This window comes from Lynx canadensis, chromosome B4, assembly GCF_007474595.2.
Source record: "Lynx canadensis isolate LIC74 chromosome B4, mLynCan4.pri.v2, whole genome shotgun sequence".
In the NCBI taxonomy this organism is placed as follows: domain Eukaryota; kingdom Metazoa; phylum Chordata; class Mammalia; order Carnivora; family Felidae; genus Lynx; species Lynx canadensis.
In genome coordinates, this window is record NC_044309.1 from 90,477,653 (window position 1) to 90,495,767 (window position 18,115).

Consider the following 18,115-nt stretch of genomic DNA (forward strand, 5'->3'; position numbering starts at 1 on the left):
GCTTCTTGGCTGAGCTAGGAATCTTATACGCAGACTCAATCTCTCCAAAAGAGAAGTTTCAGATGCCACGGTCTGCATACGTCTCTGCTCCTCCTACTGAAATGACTCCTGCCAGCATCACAGCTCAGTTGTGTGGGTCCAAACTCCTCTTGCCCATGGTACCTAAGCCATTATATCCCCTGGGCCCTGCTTCCTCCTTCTATTTACCTGGTCGAAATTTAAGGGGGGCCCAGTTTATAATATACCTGCTTTCTCTCACTGAAATTCTGGACAAAAGGATAAGACGGATAGGAACACAAAATATATTCTTACCGATAAAGCAGATATTGGTGAGTGTTTCCTCTATCAGCAAGTTGGCTTCCGGAATGAGACAGATTTACCAACCCAGTTATGGTTGGCATCTGGCAACCATAACTCCGGGCTCAAGAGGGAACTTGCAACTGTAAACCTTGTAACGTGTGAAAGCAATATGCTATCTTCTCACAGACTGGTAGATCCTAAAGACACAAGGAAGAGGAAAGGCTGGTAAATGCATGCCCAGCTTCTCCTTCCAAACTTATCAGTCAGGCTGAGGTACTCTACTTCCTGTTCGTACTCCACCCACTAAGGTTGGTCTCCCTGGCTTACCCTACTGCATGGCCAGACAACCCCCGCCCCCCCACATGCCCAGCTCCTGCTCTCTGTAAGAAGCTCACTTCAGAGCGGCCTTTTGTTAGGATGTCAGAGTCTCCAAGTCTCTTTCCCACTCTTCCCTGGACAAAGGTTTAATCTCCTTCGGTTGTACCCGCTCATCTATACATCCTTTGTATCGTTTGGGTCTCAGTCTGAAGATCTTACTCTAGAGAAATACTCCCTGGATTAGGAACATATGAAAAGACATGTGCTGTCCCTCCGGCCAGCTCCAACTGCCAGAATTATGGAGAAGAAAGGAGTCTTTTCCTACAGTTTGGGACATAGAAAGTTTATCTTCAGTTTCAGGAGAACACCAGAGTTCCCAATCTGGTTCTGCCATTTTCTTATTCTGAGACTTTGACACATGGGTTAAGCGAAGATTTACTTTCTTTATCTATAAGAATGCAGTGTTATTCATATCATGGCTACCTTGCAGAACCTTTTTTGTAAGTTTTCCCAGGACAATACCCAACACATAGGAGGTAATCAAAAAACATTGGTTTCTATCACTAATCCAGTATAAGAAAAGTAAGGAAAGTTTCTCTCAGAGAAACCATGGTAGCCATTTTTGGTCCTTAGGTCCTTCCAGTTTTTAGATAAGACCATTTTCTTCTATGGAAATCATGCATCTTAAGTTAAAAAAAAAAAAAAAAAAGCAAAGCTGCTCCTTCTTATTCCTTTCCAGATCTTCTGCTGAAGCAAAACATAATCTAAAGGCAAAACTCTCCCAGAGTCAACAATTAACATGGCGGCTGTAGAATACAATGAAAACCCTTAGAGACTATGATTGTTCTTCTGAGAGCCATCTGCCCACCCTGAGGTAACCTGGTGACAAGTGATGGAGAGGACCATGCATCAAGTCACTATATTCTCAAGGAAAAGGAGGTGGCTTAAACCACAGCTGCTCTTTGGAAAGCCTATTTCCAGATTGGCAATAGTTTTTTACACTCACCATAAACTATTCCGATTTCTTGCCTTTGCATGAACAACTTGTAAGTCCCTCCATGACTTCCTCTTTGATTGCTCAGCAGCTAGCCTAGGGGCAGGGGCAGTGGGCTTTTTTAAGTGATGTTGACGAAATGAATGTATGAGCGATCTAGTACCCAATGACTGATTCAAAGGGCTCTTTCATAAAAAGCATGATGGAAAACACTGTGTTGTTACTGCGATTATTTTCTGTAAGTCCATTTTATTTAAAATAATAATTTCCCTCCGATACAATGTAGGGTGAGCTCTCTTTGTACAATAGTTCTGTCTGCCATAGATTTTTGCTTATTGCCAGACTCCAGAGATATCTAATCACTTCTATTTGCAATGAATGCCCTAATCACAATGATGTCTCAAGTGATTTTTATGTCTGTAAAATAGTATTTATTACTGATTAGCTTCATCATTTCAGAGATGTTTTGATTTCATTCTAATGAAGTTGTTTAGCTTCAGTGTTTGTCTTTCTCCCAAGACGATACATTTAGAATCTTCTTATAATGTAAATCCTCACCCTCTAATTTAGATGTTGCAAGTCTGGGTTCTAGTATACTGTACTTGACTTTTTAAAGCAGGGCACACCTGAATTAGTTTGGGGGATGAAAGGAATACAAAGAAAATTGCGAGCAAAACATCTGATATAGTTTTACTTGGAAAGTTCGAATTTTCTGAATGGGATCAAGATGGCATGGCTTGAAATGTGGCTGAAGGGAATAAGAGAAATACGGTCAAGGTCCACATATCTGAAAGCAGCAGCGAGGAAGGTCCGATGCCGTATTTCCTGGTGTATTCCTCCTTAAACATTTCCACACATGCGCGCACACATTGGAGAAAGCGAATGGAGAATTTCCCTGTCTCTTCCCTAGAATCATTACTGTCCCATACATTCTTCTGTTATGTGATAATGGCCACTTTTGCCAGCATTCACTGTTGAAAGTAGATTGTGCTTTGACTTAAGCAAACAAGAAAAGGGGCTGAATTTTAAAAGCAATGAAATTCTGCTTGCTACTGGGGGCAGGACTGTCCTCAGAGTTCACTCCTCTGAACCTGCAAAGGCCGCTCACTCCCCATTCTAGCCCTGCTTTGTCCTTTTACCCACATACCAAACTTTTATCCAGGACCTGCTAGAGGCCAGTACTGTCTAAGGTGGGAGGGAGGTGTCCTTGCCCTCACCGAGCTTATAGTCTGAAGAACAGTTTGATTAAATTAATAAGTCACATCAGATCATGGAGCCAGTGACCCTGTCCAGGTCATATACTAACTTCAATTAAAGGTGATACAGCTTGTCCTACATTTTGTCCATATTTGTCTTTCTAGAATTTTCTTCCTTAGAACCACATGTAATAAGGCTTATCTCTCTTCTGCAATACATTTCAGGTTTAAAAAAATTTTTTTTAATGTTTATTTATTTTTGAGAGAGAGAGAGTGAGAGTGTGAACGGAGAAAAGGCAGAGAGAGAGGGAGACACAGAATCCGAAGCAGGCTCCAGGCTCTGAGCTGTCAGCACAGAGCCCGATGTGGGGCTCGAACCCACAAACTGTGAGATCACGACCTGAGCCGAACTCGGGTGCTTAACTGACTGAGCCACCCAGGCACCCCAAGCTTCAGGTTTTTAAGACAGCCACCTTGTCTCTCTGAGTGATCTCTCTTCCAGGGTAGGTAGACCCAGCTCTTTCAACACTGAGGTGCCTGTGATTCCCCAAGCCTCTGTTAACAGGTTTTGCTACAACGTGGCTGAAAACCGGGTTTAAACAAGGCGTTCGTAGATTTCCCTGTCTAAAGCTGCAGCTGAGCGGTCTTCCTGGTCTTCCGCAAGGAAGGTCTTCCACAACTCCACAGAGCTGGGCCCCATCTAGCTTGTTGCTCTCTCTCCACGGCTTCCGTGTCCAGATCCTTAGGGCAACACCAAGTTCTGAGCAGCAGGACTTAGCTGTGCACGCGGGCCATCGCTTCGGAGAGGTGCCCAGAAACTGCCGCTTCTGCTCCTGTCCCATGACTCAATCGTAGTTACATGCCTGCACCTGTAGGGAAGCGAGATGGAGGAAAGCAAGGATTCTAGGGAGCCATACGCCCCGCTACAAGCTGGAGGTACTGTTGCTTTAGAAGACGGGCCAAAAGAGGCGCCTGGATGGTTCAGTCGGTTAGGTGTCTGGCTTCGGCTCAGGTCATGATCTCGCGGTTCGTGAGTGTGAACCCGGGGCATCGGGCTCTGTGCTGACAGCTCAAAGCCTGGGGCCTGCTTAGATTCGGTCTCCCTCTCTCTCTGCCCCTCCCCTGCTCACGCTCTGTCTCTCTTTCTCTCCCTCTCTCCCTCTCTTTCAAAAATAAATAATATTAAGAAGAAGAAGAAGAAGAAAAGAAGACGGAGCAATGAATGCCGGGGACAACCAGCTGTATTTAGTACATTATCCCATTGTTCTCTTTGGTTACTCATGAAGTGCTGTGGGCAAAGCTGAGCAGAACCATCACTGCCTTTTTTTTTTTCCTTTTTAATAACACGCCGTAAAAATATGATGCAAGAAAGTGCTTTTCTAAATCAAACGGAAAACTTTGAGTCTTCCTTCATTACACTGATGAAAAATTCACTATCCTTTATTCATTATTGCCTCTGTGGGGTCACAGAAGGGTAGGGTTCAGGTTGAGGAGGTATTATTTGGGTCCTGGACATTGACGAATGTGCCTCTTATCTTCAGGCCATCATGGGCCCCCATGAGAGTTTCATTATCCAAGTCCGTCACGGTCCCTGTAAAGACAGGAGGTTCTTTTCCCTTCACGCCACTCTTGGGCATTAGTCTTTGCCACAACCAGAAAGAAAGCTCTGATGGCTGGTGCCCAGCTTTCCTCAATGCACTGTGCAGCCATTTTTTTTCTATGACTGTGAACTCCCCGGAGTGCTGCAAAGTCTCCTCCAGTCTCTTCTCAGGCTAGCAGAACTTACCCTCCCCAGGGCCAGCCGTTTTTGCCTTTACCCTTTAAGCATATCTTTTGATTTTCTGAAGTCTGCATCAGGCCAGTATCATACTCCCTCAGGCCCGTGAGGAAATTAATTTTTGCCTCTTTGTGTGAGCTGGCATCAGTCCATTTTCATTGCTGTTGCTCGGGTTGGTGTTGTCTTGTTTTGTGTGCTCTTACCCAGATACAAAATGTTTGTGAATGCGGTCTCAGATAACTTGGACCATTTTCATAATCACACTGTATTGCTGGCCAGTATCAGGATTTGAGCGCCTCTGCTCGTAACAGATACCTGACTAGAGGGATAACCAATTAAGAGTCTATTCTCTCACATGAAAGAAGTCCTGAGATAGTACAGGTTAGCGCTGGTATAAAGGCTCCATGGTGTCATCGGGATACAGTGTTCCCTTAATTTTCTTCTCTGCTACCCTTACTCATGTCCATCATTAATGACACAACATGGTGGCTAGAGCTCCAGCCATTACATCTATGTTCCAGGCAGGAGAAGGGGAAGGGCAAGATGCACAAAGATACCCGTCCTACAGGAATCGATACCCTTTAAATAAATATATAAAAAAACTATTTGCGAAAGGTTCTATTTATATCTCATTGGCCAAACCTTTCTTTGCAGGAGGCTAGCAAATATAATCCCAGCTAGACATATTGCTGTTCCAAATAAAATCCAAATTTTATTAAGGAAGAAGGGAAGTGAAACTAATATAATATTGTATGTTCATAAAAACATAAAATTTTTATGTTTGTTTTTGAGAGAGAGAGACAGAGTGTGAGCGGGGGAGGGGCAGAGAGAGAGGGAGACACAGAATCTGAAGCAGGCTCCAGGCTCTGAGCTGTCAGCACAGAGCTGGATGTGGGGCTTAAACCCACAAATCATGAGATCATGACCTAAGCCAAAGTCAGAAGCTTAACTGACTGAGCCACCCAGGCATGCCTCGGTAAATTTTTTTTTTAATTAAACAAAGAAGGGAAAATGGAAATGGGTAGGCAACACAATCTCTGCCCACAGCATATTATTGCTAATTCAAGTGTCTGAACTCTTACTTACAGTTAGATATTTGTACCCAAGCAAAGGTCTGTGACCTTTATCTTATTAGAAAATGCTCATTTTCAGCCAATGAAAATCTTTTTAAAAAATCTTTTGAAAATCTTTTTAGATCCAACGTATTCCTTATTCCTCAGAGCTAAATCCTCTGTAAATAAAATCTAAGTGAGCCAGCTGCTGAAAAGCTCTCTCTGACTTTGTACCAGTTGGTGAAATGATGAAGAAATGGGAATCATCTCTCTCCAAATACTTTGATGCTTTCAGCTTCAAAGATTTCCATCTCTTATTCCATAACTTTGACATCTTTTTGAACGCTTTGCTTTTCCTTTCTACAGAGACCTTTCATTCCTAGAAAGATGTAGTTCTTATTTCAAAGAAAATGTTTCTAGTTCATGTTCCCCTTCTGTCATTTTCTAAAGTATAAATGGCCATGTCATTGGGGGGTTCCCCGCATCCATGTTAATACTGCTATGTTCGTGTTCTCCCTTTTTCCGAAGATCTTTAAACTAAAGTAAGAATTCTTTTGCAGCATCAATTTTGCCTTGTCAGTTATCAAGTCTCCTTTCCTTTTTGAGGGCTTTGGAGGAGTCTTCCTAAATGAGTATATCTTCTCTTCAATTAGAAATAATCATCCTTGGGGTAGGAAAATTTGTTCAGCAAGTTTTGTTTTCTTGCTTTTTTTTTAGTAGAGTTAAATAACTGTGTTACCGATCTTGTTTCATGTTCCAAGGTTTTAAAAGATATGGAAGTAATGACTTCGCCTCCACAACCACGAAAGGATAATTTTGAGCCTTAAAAATAGCGCTGAATAGTGGCAGAAACAGATCAGGATCAGTAACTCACCAGTCCCTCTCTCTTGAGTCCTTATTCACAAAATATTCTTTTAGTTCCTCTTTTCTCACAATAGAAATTGATGGCCCTTTGCAACATTTTAAAATCTGTGCACTCTCTGTTGAGGGTAAAGGGGCCCAGCCTTCTCCCTGAGGGGAGGGGAAATTCTTCGCATTCCTTCCTGATGAATCAGGCACACACACACACACACACACACACACACACGCACACGCCAGCGCGTCAAAGTCTTGGTTTCTCAGTGGCTCTTTCGTGGGATACCCTGCTGCAAGCCGGGATCCATAGTCATGAACTCTGCCACTTACTCATGTTGTGCACTGGAACTCAGTCTCCTGGCCTGTGAAATGGGGATACGGATACCTACCGCAACAGTGTTATTAGGGTTCAGTGAGGTAACACAAGAAGCATCTGATACAGGAGATTCTTATCGGGATGGGATAAGTAAGATGAACTAGTATCCTTTTTTACTTTCTGTGTTCCACTGTCGGTGCCCAAGGTTAAATATAGTTTGCAACATGCTGCCTTGTAACTATTAATATAGTCATAAAAAAAAACAACAACTGAGCTAACTTGGGGTACCTGCATGCAACAGTACAAGCCATTGGCTTGCAGCGGCAAGGGCAGGAGAAAGTATTTACTGAACGTGTTTCATATGTTTAACACTGTCCAGATGCTAGCACTTCTTTTTCTCCCAATAATTCTCTGAGTAGGATTGCCCCAATTTTGAGGAACGTAAGGCGCGAAGAAGTTAAGTCCCGAAGCTAGCAGGTGCAGTTGGGAGTCGACGTTCTCTCTGTGTGTCAGGTTCAGGCCCCATGGGAGGCAGAATTCCAAGAAGGCCCCCAAGACTCCCACTCCTCTGGTGTTTCACATTCTGTATAATCCCCTCCTCAAGTGTGAAGGGGACACGGGAATGGGATCGGGTCGTCGTTCCCATAATCACGTTGTGGTACTGAGGACTCCATTTGGCAGAGGTCAGGAAGATTCACCCGCTGACTTGGAAGAAATCAGAAGAACGAAACCTTGCTATTTGCGACAACATAGAGGGAGCTAGAGAGCATAATGCTAAGCGAAATAACTCAGAGAAAGACAAATACCACATGATCTCACTCATATGTGGAATTTAAGAAACAAAACAAATGAGCAAAAGAAAAAAAACGAGAGAGAGAGAGAGAGGGAGAGAAACAAAACAAAAGACAGACCCTTAACCATAGAAAGCAAACTGATGTTTACCAGGCTGGGGGGGGGGGGGGTTGGAAATTAAAGAGTACACTTACCATGATGAAAAAAATACAATGAAATAAATAAAATTTAAATAAATTAAATTAAAGAAGAGCCAATAATACTTGTCTTTCCTACTTGACAGAGTGGCTATGAAGCTTATCTGAAATGGTGTGCATGGATGTCCTCTGTAGGATATAAAGTGCTATCCAAAGGTGATTTTTGGAAGGTGATATTTTACTCCCAGCTCAGTGCAAGGGGGCCACCAATCAGAGGGAGGGTGGCCATAAGCAATACGGTCACACTGGTCCACGCTGGGAAATATTCCTCATAGGGCAGATGGACAAGGTTATTTCTAGCTTTACATATCAACATGCGAGAGCTCAGGACAGAGTCAAGCAGGGGGTCGAGTTCATAAAAGAGGTCCTCCCATTCAGCAACAATCCCGTTCTGTATGCCTCATACTTTTGCTTCGCTTTCACATTATTTTCTTTAAAGTGAATAACTATCATGTCAACAATTTTAGTTCCTTCTAAAATTTGTGACAAAGATTCCACTTTTAGAGAATGAGCATTCCCTACCCTCTCCCGACCTCTGAGAAGCAATGGTGTCGTTCGCTCTTCCCAACCCCCCCCCCCACACCAAGTGTGGAGCAAATCAACATGAAAAGATTCTTTAATGCTCAAATGTATACTACTGAGTAAGAAGTGAGAGGTTGTTTCTTTTACAGTGTCATTCACATTGATTCCATTTGACTGTGTAGATGCAAATTTTGTCCTGCAAGCTCTACCTTTTTCCTGTAGATATTTTGCTCTCCTCCTGCAGGTATCTTTGTCTTATTGCCTAGGCTCGAGCTCCTCGAAGTGTCTCCGTTGCTTTAGTGGCCTAATTGTGCAGTGGCATATTTAAAAGTCATTATTTTCATCATCTATTAACTGTAGCCCAGAACAGTTTAAAAAATTGGGTGAGGCATTTTTGCAAAAGCATTTATGATGTGGGCTGCCAAGGAATGTGCAGCTGCGGGAGCTTCTTTGTCTAATCTCAGACTTTTACTTGAAAATGTATTAAGGGTGGATACCTGTGAGGAGGAACCAATTTGATCTCCCAAGAACCGCAAGCATGGGAGAGAGAGACGTGCTGAATCTATTGATCTTGGGAAAGGTTAGCACTTACAAAGTAGCCCTTTTATATTGAGATGAGCTGCCTGGGAGTGGACTGCACCTGCTATCTTGCTAGTTTTTCTGCATCTCTGAGGAGTGTGTACTAAGCGGTGGTGAATTGGCAAACGTGTAACCACAAGATGGGGGGGGGGGGCGGGGAGCACCTGATTTGTTACATTTGCCGATTTCCTTGGTGTAAATACTCTCTCCATAGCAAATTTCTACCTGCCACAATGAGTCACGGAATGCTGAGTTGGGAAGAAATCGAAAGTGGTACACCATCATATGTTAATTTTACCATACAGAGACGAGAGACCAATAATCTCAAAAGCGGAGATAATAACAAAATGAAGTGAAATAATTAGAAAGCGATGCCTTTGAGTCCTTGTTACCTTTTTTAAAAAAAATATATAATCTGGGGCGCCTGGGTGGCTCAGTGGGTTAAGCGGCCGACTTCGGCTCAGGTCATGATCTCGAGGTCCGTGAGTTCGAGCCCCGCGTTGGGCTCTGTGCTGACAGCTCAGAGCCTGGAGCCTGTTTCAGATTCTGTGTCTCCCTCTCTCTGACCCTCCCCCGTTCATGCTCGGTCTCTCTCTGTCTCAAAAATAAAAATAAATGTTAAAAAAATATATATGTATATATAATCTATGTAATTGTAGATTTACATCATTTAAATATTAATAATGGCCACGGTTCACCAGCATACCACTGAGCCGAAGTCAAGAAGATTGACTATGTAACTAGATGATAAAATTGGGGTCATTCTGCTCCAATTTTGGCAGAGGCACCAAAATCCAAGAATAAAGCAATTGGCTGCAAGTACCCTGTGTTAAAATATGAGGTGCTAGACCACCCATGTGGCACTTGCAAAGGGGGCGAACCCAAGTTGGCCAGCATCACCTTCCAGTTGGGCTGGAAGAGGCGGGGAGAGAATTTCCTTGGAAAAAAAAATTGTTGGAGTGTACCTCAACACACACAACAGGGACTTCAAGGGGATGTCTCAGGGGACTTATACACACCTCCTGGAGTTTGGAAACATCATAAGGACTGGTATCTGACGTCCACAAAGAACAGTAAGTATAAAGACTATGGCTGTTGCCACACCACTGTGTCTGATTACAGAGTAAAGAAGACTATAATAGAATAAAGTTTAGGGGCACCTGGGTGGCTCAGTCGGTTGAGCGTCCAACTTTGGCTCAGGTCATGATCTCACGGTTCATGAGTTCGAGCCCCGCGTCGGGCTCTGTGCGGACAGCTCGGAGCCTGGAGCCTGCTTCGGATTCTGTGTCTCCCTCACTCTCTGCCCCTCTCCTGCTCATGCTCTGTCTCTCTCTGTCTCAAAAATAAATAAACATTTAAAAAAATTAAAAAAAAAAAAAGAATAAAGTTTACTTCCACTGATGGTAGGGAAAGGTGAATGTTTCTTGGAGTTCAGATGTGGACCATATAAAAGGGAGCCAGGCTGGGGTTGCCTTAGAGGGGATCTTGCTCAGTAAGCAAGTGATTACCTGGAGGGATGATGTGACCCTAACAGAGTAGTGCCCAAAAGCCCTTCAAGGGGGCAGTGTTAATCAGACAGCTCACTATGTCAAGGTGGTAGCAGTCAGAGGTCCCTGGTGAAGCCTCACTGACGAGCTGACAATAGCCTTGACTGAGAAAGAAATCAGTTGGGAGCGTCTGCCTCCCCAGACCGGTTAATGCCTTGTCACAGCTCTTTAATCTTTTCTGCTCCTTGATCCAATCTTACCGTACAAGGGTCAGGAACAGCAGCTAGAGGGAAGAAGGTAAGTGAGGAAAAGGGGGTAAAAACAGCAGTGCCCACGCCCAACTCCAGTCTACAGAGAATGCTTTAATTTGGATTACGATGGTTTTTACAGTGCACTGGCCTAGCAGTCATGAGCGTATAGACTGGGTCATTTTAAATGCCAGAATGAAGGACTATTCGTTTACTATCCAAGAGCAATGGAAAAGCGAAGCGATATTTCATCTTGGGGAGGGTGGAGGAGGGAAGGGATCCAGAAGTCAAATTTGAAGAGCACTGGAAGAACAAAGCTAGAAGTATGGTTTCTCCTTATAACCCATTGACGTAGAATCTGTCAGTCAGCCAATTACAAATGTGTATTTTGAAGATTTTCTGAATACATTCAGATCTGCAATATTCCAGCGAATTGCTACTTAACAGAATGAAGTCACATTTGTTGGTACGAGGCCTTTCTGAGGACAAACAACAACAACCAAAACTTAGAGTGACTTTGGGAATTAAATATGGAAGTAGTCCATACAGACTTGAATGCCAAGCTTGTGATCCTCAATTCTAACTGGTAACTCTTAGTCCTGAAAAGACAAGCTGACTTATAAAAGTTAGAGTGGATATAAGTTAACATAGGCTGTCTAAATGCTAACGCAGTAAGGAGTTAAAAAGTGCAAGTTAAAATACTTTATAACTTTTCAATTACAGAACACTAAACAATCGATTCCTTCCGGATTGCCTAAGTTATTTTTTGTTTGGAACTGTACCTAGTACACAGCCATAGAATTCTTGCTAAAAGGAATTTTTTACCTTTTACCTTCTCCATGTCATGAGTGTAAATGTAATTATAGAGTGGGGGCGTTATTTTGGGGGAATGGGCTGGGAACAAGCGTAAAAGCTCCCAGGTTCTATGAAACAGCCTTGTGTTGGATCCACTCACTAGGAGAAGTTATATTTGCAACAATGACTATGCCCAGAAAATTGTGTCAGGTTACTGGGCACAGAGGCCACGCTCTCTCTTCCCAGGAGGGTATATGTGACCAAGGTAAAGGCTTCACGGGACACGGGCTGGTTGGTAGTAGCGATCATGCAGTGACAGAAGCAAAAAGGAGAAGGGGGAAAAGTGATAGAACAGCACTATGAGGTCCCTTTCAATTTGCAAACATTGCACCCTTTGATAGGCATGGAAACTGAAATGCCCACGGGGACTAGAACCATTGAGGAAGAAAAAGAAAAAAAACAGTTATGAAAACAGACTACAGGAAATGGTACAATAAATGGCTCCCGGTGCCCTGTTTCAGTGTGAGGGACTATAGGGTGTGGGGAGGAGTGCGGTGAACTGGAGACTAGCCCGAGTCGGTGCCTGATGACCGTGCCATGGGAGAAGGTGGATCCAGCAGCTAAAACATCCGAGATTTGTAAGGCCCTGAGTTTTTCAATGTTACCAACTAATTTTAAAAGTTGAAAACACTGGGGCGGGGCCAGGGGTGGGGGGTGGGGGATGGGGGGAGGTGGGAGTCAAAATCACTGTCTTGTCCAAAATAAAAGGTAGGTGCTCTATGACCGGGAGTATGTGGTCGAAATCTCTTAGATAATAATAATGATGATAATAATAATAATTCAGCATTGTTCAGAGTATTTTAGAGGTCTTTGCTACTGCCTGGAATTAAGTGATTCACACATATTAACTGTTTTCATTCACACTTACACAGAACACCACATTAATCACAAAAAAAGGGTCGAATGTAAATTCCATGGCTTTCGGTTTTTGTGTTTTAAGAGCAAAAATGGTTGACGTGCAAATCATTCTAAATAAATGTTCTCGGGTCCTGTTATATTTTTAACCATTTGAGAAGGCACCCAGAATGGAGAAGAGGTCAAACAGGGCAGGGCCTTGTCTACCCCGATAAGGTGAATATGGAGAACTCATGAACATTTATGGAAATACTTCGGAAATTAGAACTATTTGTGAGCTGCCGGAGCCCTGAGATTTTCATTGCCTCCTGCCAAACAATGCATTAGTTGTGGGAAGTATGCAGGGATATGAGAAAGATACAATCTGTAATTTCTGAGAATCCTTTCAGTGTACTCTTGCCGTCTTGTTGACCGAAGCGAAATCTCTAAGGAACCACGTTTACCCTTTTAAATGTTCATGTATTTATTTTGAGAGCGAGAAAGAGCAAGGGAGAGGCAGAGGGAGAGGGAGAGGGAGAGGGAGAGGGAGAGGGAGAGGGAGAGGGAGAGGGAGAGGGAGGGGGAGAGAGAGAATCCCAAGCAGGCTCTGCACGGTTAGCATGGAGCCTGACCTAGAGCTCTATCTTAACGAACCGTGAAATCATGACCTGAGCTGACATCAAAAGTCGAAGGCTTAACCGGGGGAGCTACCCAGGCGCCCTAAGCCCACTATTTTATTTTATTATTTTTAAAAAAAATTTTTTTAACGTTTTTATTTATTTTTGAGACAGAGAGAGACAGAGCATGAACGGGGGAGGGGCAGAGAGAGAGGGAGACACAGAATCGGAAGCAGGCTCCAGGCTCTGAGCCATCAGCCCAGAGCCCGATGCGGGGCTCGAACTCACGGACCGCGAGATCGTGACCTGGCTGAAGTCGGACGCTTAACCGACTGAGCCACCCAGGCGCCCCTAAGCCCACTCTTTTAGAAACGATCTATGAAGGCCGCTTGACCGAAATATCAAAAATCTTTCTCCAATGGTGACACATACCTTATACACATACACACACTTAATGAAAATAGCTTTTTGGTTTCTCTTCTCAGTGTGGACAGCTTTCTTCTCTGGGAGTGGGCACCCCATTTCCAGGCTACCAACAACGGGGAAACACAGGGGCTTCTGGAATGCATGCCAGTAGAAAAATCAGTCCTAGGCGCAAGAGGACGAATTAATTATTCCTCTTCATCGTCCTCAATTGTGCCCAGGGACTGCGTGCCTGGGGTCGGAGCAGGCGTTGCTGGATAGAAACAACGCTACCGAGCGAGGCGTAGACCATCATGGCTGCCGGTCCCGCCAGCACCCGCGGGCTGTGGTTCCTCCTCAGTCACTGTCTGGCATGGAGGTGGCACCCCAGCTCCATCCCAGGGGAAGCAGAGGTTGAGGATGTGGGTGCAGTAGGCACAGAGGTCGCGCAGTCAGGAAGGTGAGCCTGCGCCTTCCCACTGGGCAGCTTTGCCTGCAGCAGCAGGTCAAGAAGCCAAAGACCAAGGTGTCCAGGGTGGTGGAGGCATCTCCAAAAAAGAATGTCTGAGAGCCTAGGTGCTGAGACAGCAGGGTCGGGCGTCCCCGCGTCTCTTGCTCCAGCTCCTGCTCCAGCTCTTCCCCGTTCTCAAGCCTGAGCTCCCCCCGCAGCAGCCGCAGCCACGGGTAACTGCCACTGCCTGCAGCCCGAAGGAAGAAGTTGAGGGGAAAGGGCATGGCCGCTGCATACCACTTCCGGGGCACGTCCCCGTAGTTCTTGGTGTCTACTCAAGCGTGCGGGGCGCAGCTTCCCTTCCAGCGGAGGCATGAAGGCCAAGGGGTCTGCTCCCTGCCAGGGTGAGATCTCATTTATTGGCGTTGTGCTTCTCTTTTCCAAGGGGAGTGGTGACCTTGTGTGGTCTCAAGATGGCCTCTCCCTGATGAGTCAGAAGGGCAGGCAGAGTTCCTGAAGGGCTCCACCAGGAGTTGATGACCTTGCGCACCTTGAGTGGGGCACCGGTAAATCTGGCATAGGTCAGCACAGCCAGGCCATCCAGATCCACTGACCGTAGCCCCCTGACCAGCTCCCTGGGTGCTGCCATCTTACCCCCACTCTGTCCCGGATGAAAACATGTAGCTTGTTTTTTGGCTTGTTTGTTATTTTGTTTGCTTTTCTGTTTTTGTTCTTTTTTTTTTTTTTTTTTTTTTTTTTTTTTTTAAGGAAAAGCTCTCTTTTTCTGGCAAACAGTATTAGCACTCTTTAGTTGAATGTGTTTTTATAAGAGCACCTGAGACTATAGAAAGGCACAATCCGATTTTAAAAGTTTTTGTGGATTTTTCAAGTAGTTTCATCCTAATAGAAGTGGATTATAATGACTGTAATGAAATCATCATTAGCAATTATTTTTTCAGTTTGGAGGCCTTGGAGATGAAATAAACTTGATGTCCGGTTCCTAAAGGGACCCAGCTAGGAAGCATATTGATCTCGATAAGAAATATAGAGCGAGCCCAAACATTCTTTCCCTCCCTAACTTAGGTCATTTCTCTGGCATGCAGTATGGTTTTTGGCTATTTGGGTTGAAGGGAGGGGCCAGTTTCAGAGACTTCTATTTGACTATTCCTGGTCTCTGGGATAGCTCTGACCCTCCTAGGCCCAGAGATCAATGGAGCGGTCAGCCAGCTACAAAGTATCTCTATTTCAATTACAAATTCTATTTCAATTTGGGGACCAGGGAAATGACCACTGGGTTTGTCCACAATCCCAGTGGACTCATTGGGAACCAGACACAAGCCAGAAGTCCATTTATTTTATTATTTGACTCCCATGTGATCACATGCTTATAGGGAGGCAAAGCAATGCTTTGAGCCTCTGGTTGGCATCGTGCCTTTTCCCTCGTAAGTGGCCCATAAGCTTCTTTCGAGAAGGGCGGTGGAATCATTACTGTGTTCACTTGCTGTGGTGTTGCAGGGTCCTCCTTTCTGGGGACCTAGCCTCTTCTTTAGCCACTGCGTTACAGGTCCCCAAACTGGCTCAGGTTCAGAAACGTTTTATTGGGATGAGTGGCTGCAGCCTCCTGATTATCCACCTTGATCTCTTTTGATTTAGTGGATTAAGTAGTACACTCCCTGGCCGCCCATCTATTTTGCCCTTAAGGACACTGTTCTACTGACAATGGCCGTGTTACTCAGAGCGTAGACCCCCCTCTGTCTGCCTTTGTGACTTTGCCTCTCATTACCATAATTATGTCTCCCTGAGGGGGTCTTATCGCTCCCCATTGCTACCGGGAATGGCTTACACAGAACAGCTGCCACTGACCCTAGGATACTGGTGCCCCTCTTACCAGCATATCCCTGATTGCTCGGCAAATGGTGCTCCTCCCCTGTTTCTGCTGAACGAGGGCCTCTGCTTGTTTTCCGGCCTCGGGTAGCATATCCGCTGCCACGTGCCCATTTCTCTGAGCCTGAAAACCTTCTCTCGCCGTCTGTCATGGCAATTCTGACACGATTACCTCACTAAGTGTGCTCCATTCTTTTTCTAGGAGGCCTCTTAGTCCCGTGTTCGTGCTGTCTCCCGGGGTCCTTGCCAGGGTGTTAAATCCTCTATCCTGGATAGACTAACCTTTATCCAGCCTTACAGAGTCTACCACCCTTCATCAAGCATTCACTACATCCAGACCAGAATGGATCATCGCTACTCCTGCCCTTTCACCGGCTCTTTGGGGTCTAGACCCTGCCTCCCTTATCAGGCCCAGTATGTCCTTGGCTGGGTTATACTGTGGCTGAATCCTAGCTATTGACCTCATAGCAAGCCGGGGAAAATGCTAGTCCTTAACAGGAAGAGTGGGCCCCTTGTGCAGGCTCAGTGGGTTCAGGGGAATCTGGGATTTCATGATTCTCATGCACATCAATCCAGATGTCCTGTCCATGTGCCAGGGTCGAACTCCCCCCCACGCCGCCGCCCCCCCCCCCCCCCCCCGCATCCAGGGCCCTGAAATTGGCATAACAGATCTGCCTTGTTTGGGAGCTTAACCTTTTGAGCTCTGCTACTGTTATGATTAAGTCTCGGTCTGTTCTTCAGCTTTCTCTGCCCTCCCTCCAGGAGATGAGAGGCTCTTTATGCTACCAAGCAGGCCGTCTCTGGCTTTCACTCTTAAATTTTAAATGTCAGGGGCGCCTGGGTGGCGCAGTCGGTTAAGCGTCCGACTTCAGCCAGGTCACGATCTCGCGGTCCGGGAGTTCGAGCCCCGCATCAGGCTCTGGGCTGATGGCTCGGAGCCTGGAGCCTGTTTCCGATTCTGTGTCTCCCTCTCTCTCTGCCCCTCCCCCGTTCATGCTCTGTCTCTCTCTGTCCCAAAAATAAAAATAAACGTTGAAAAAAAAAATTAAAAAAAAAAAATAAATGTCAGTCACCCTTAGTTCTTCATCATAATCATTTTTTTTTTCCAGAGTGTCAACTGAGCGTAGGTATCGCCAACCAATCCCACGATCCTCCTAGTTCTTGTTTCCCATACATTTCGCAAACTCCTACTACACTGCACCAGCTAGAGATTCCCATCCCACTGGTCACCGTTCTGTCACCGCAGTTCACCACTGGCAAAGGCGTTCACAGTTTCACTGCTGCTCGTACCAGGGGTCACCCCGGGGCACCACCTAACCCAGTGGTGGAATTCAAATTGCCAGCCAAGAACTCCAAAACTGGACCCCCACATCTGCCTGCCCAACCATTCCTGGTACTAACTGGCACTGGTTGGGTTCTCCAGGAGGCAGACTCCGAGATGGAGTTAGAGTTCAAGAGTTTTATTATGGAGTCCCTTGCCATCACTCCCCACGGAAGAGGAGAGAGGAGGCAGGGTTGGGCAGAGGCAGAAGTCAGGCTGTGACGCAGCCTCACCCAGGCCTGCAGCTGACTCTACAGGGGCGTCCAAAGCTGGGCTGGCCCTGCATCCTGCCCCGAGTTGGCCTGGGAGGCTGGCCTTCGTACCCCAACACTGACCGGTCGCTGGATGCCGGCGTCCCAGGAAAAGGTCATAGCCTTCCGTGAGGCAGCTCTCTCCAGCGGATGCGGTCCCCGTAGGGGGCTGACTGCTGAGGGCTCTCTGCTGGCAGCACTCCCAGCAGCTGGGAGAGGAAGTCTTTCATCCTTGGAAAGGGTTCTGGGTGGTGCATCTCAGTGTCCACCACACCCCACGTACAAGGCTATCGTAGACAGACATTCCTGGCTCTGTGAATCTCTCTTTGCGAAGGTGAACATTAATATTAAACATTTTCAGATGTGAGCTAGATAACACTGTAGTTCTGGATTTTACTTCCCAGGTGATTGCTATTGGCTTTTCGGCTTCAGCTCCCAGGACCCTCTATCGTTCATTCATGGTGCCGTCCACGCACACTCGTGTGCATTTGGGGACACTGGATCCTGAGGCCAAAATTGCCTTTCTCCCTTTTCCATCCGGCTCACTCCTGGCTAGCCCTGAAGACCTGGCTCTAATATGCCCTCCTCTGTGACACTTTCCTCTAGTCCCCTAGATCAGGGCTATTTGCAATCTTTTGTTTCCTGTAAGTATTTGGTAGGAGAATACTTGGAGGCCATGTTTGTAATGCTAACAGCTAAACTTGGGAGCCAGACTCACCTTGATTTAAATCCTAGCTCTGACATTTCGTAGCTGTGTAACCTTGAGTACGTGATTCAACCCCTTCCTGTCTCAGTTTTCTCATCTGTAAAAGAGGGGTCCGCCTCATAACGTTATTGTGGGGATTCAGTGAGTTAATATGCACAAAG

At 45.6% G+C, this 18,115-nt stretch overlaps 1 protein-coding gene across 1 annotated transcript; it reads right to left on the bottom strand.

Moving 5' to 3' along the window:
• Window positions 1-13,550: 13,550 nt before the first annotated feature.
• MTX1 (metaxin 1) lies at window positions 13,551-14,441 on the bottom strand. The gene is given in 6 exon segments (XM_030322289.1): window positions 13,551-13,615; window positions 13,618-13,682; window positions 13,684-13,795; window positions 13,798-13,848; window positions 13,851-14,129; window positions 14,213-14,441. Coding segments are annotated over 6 exon segments (801 nt in total).
• Between the last annotated feature and the right edge of the window lie 3,674 nt (window positions 14,442-18,115).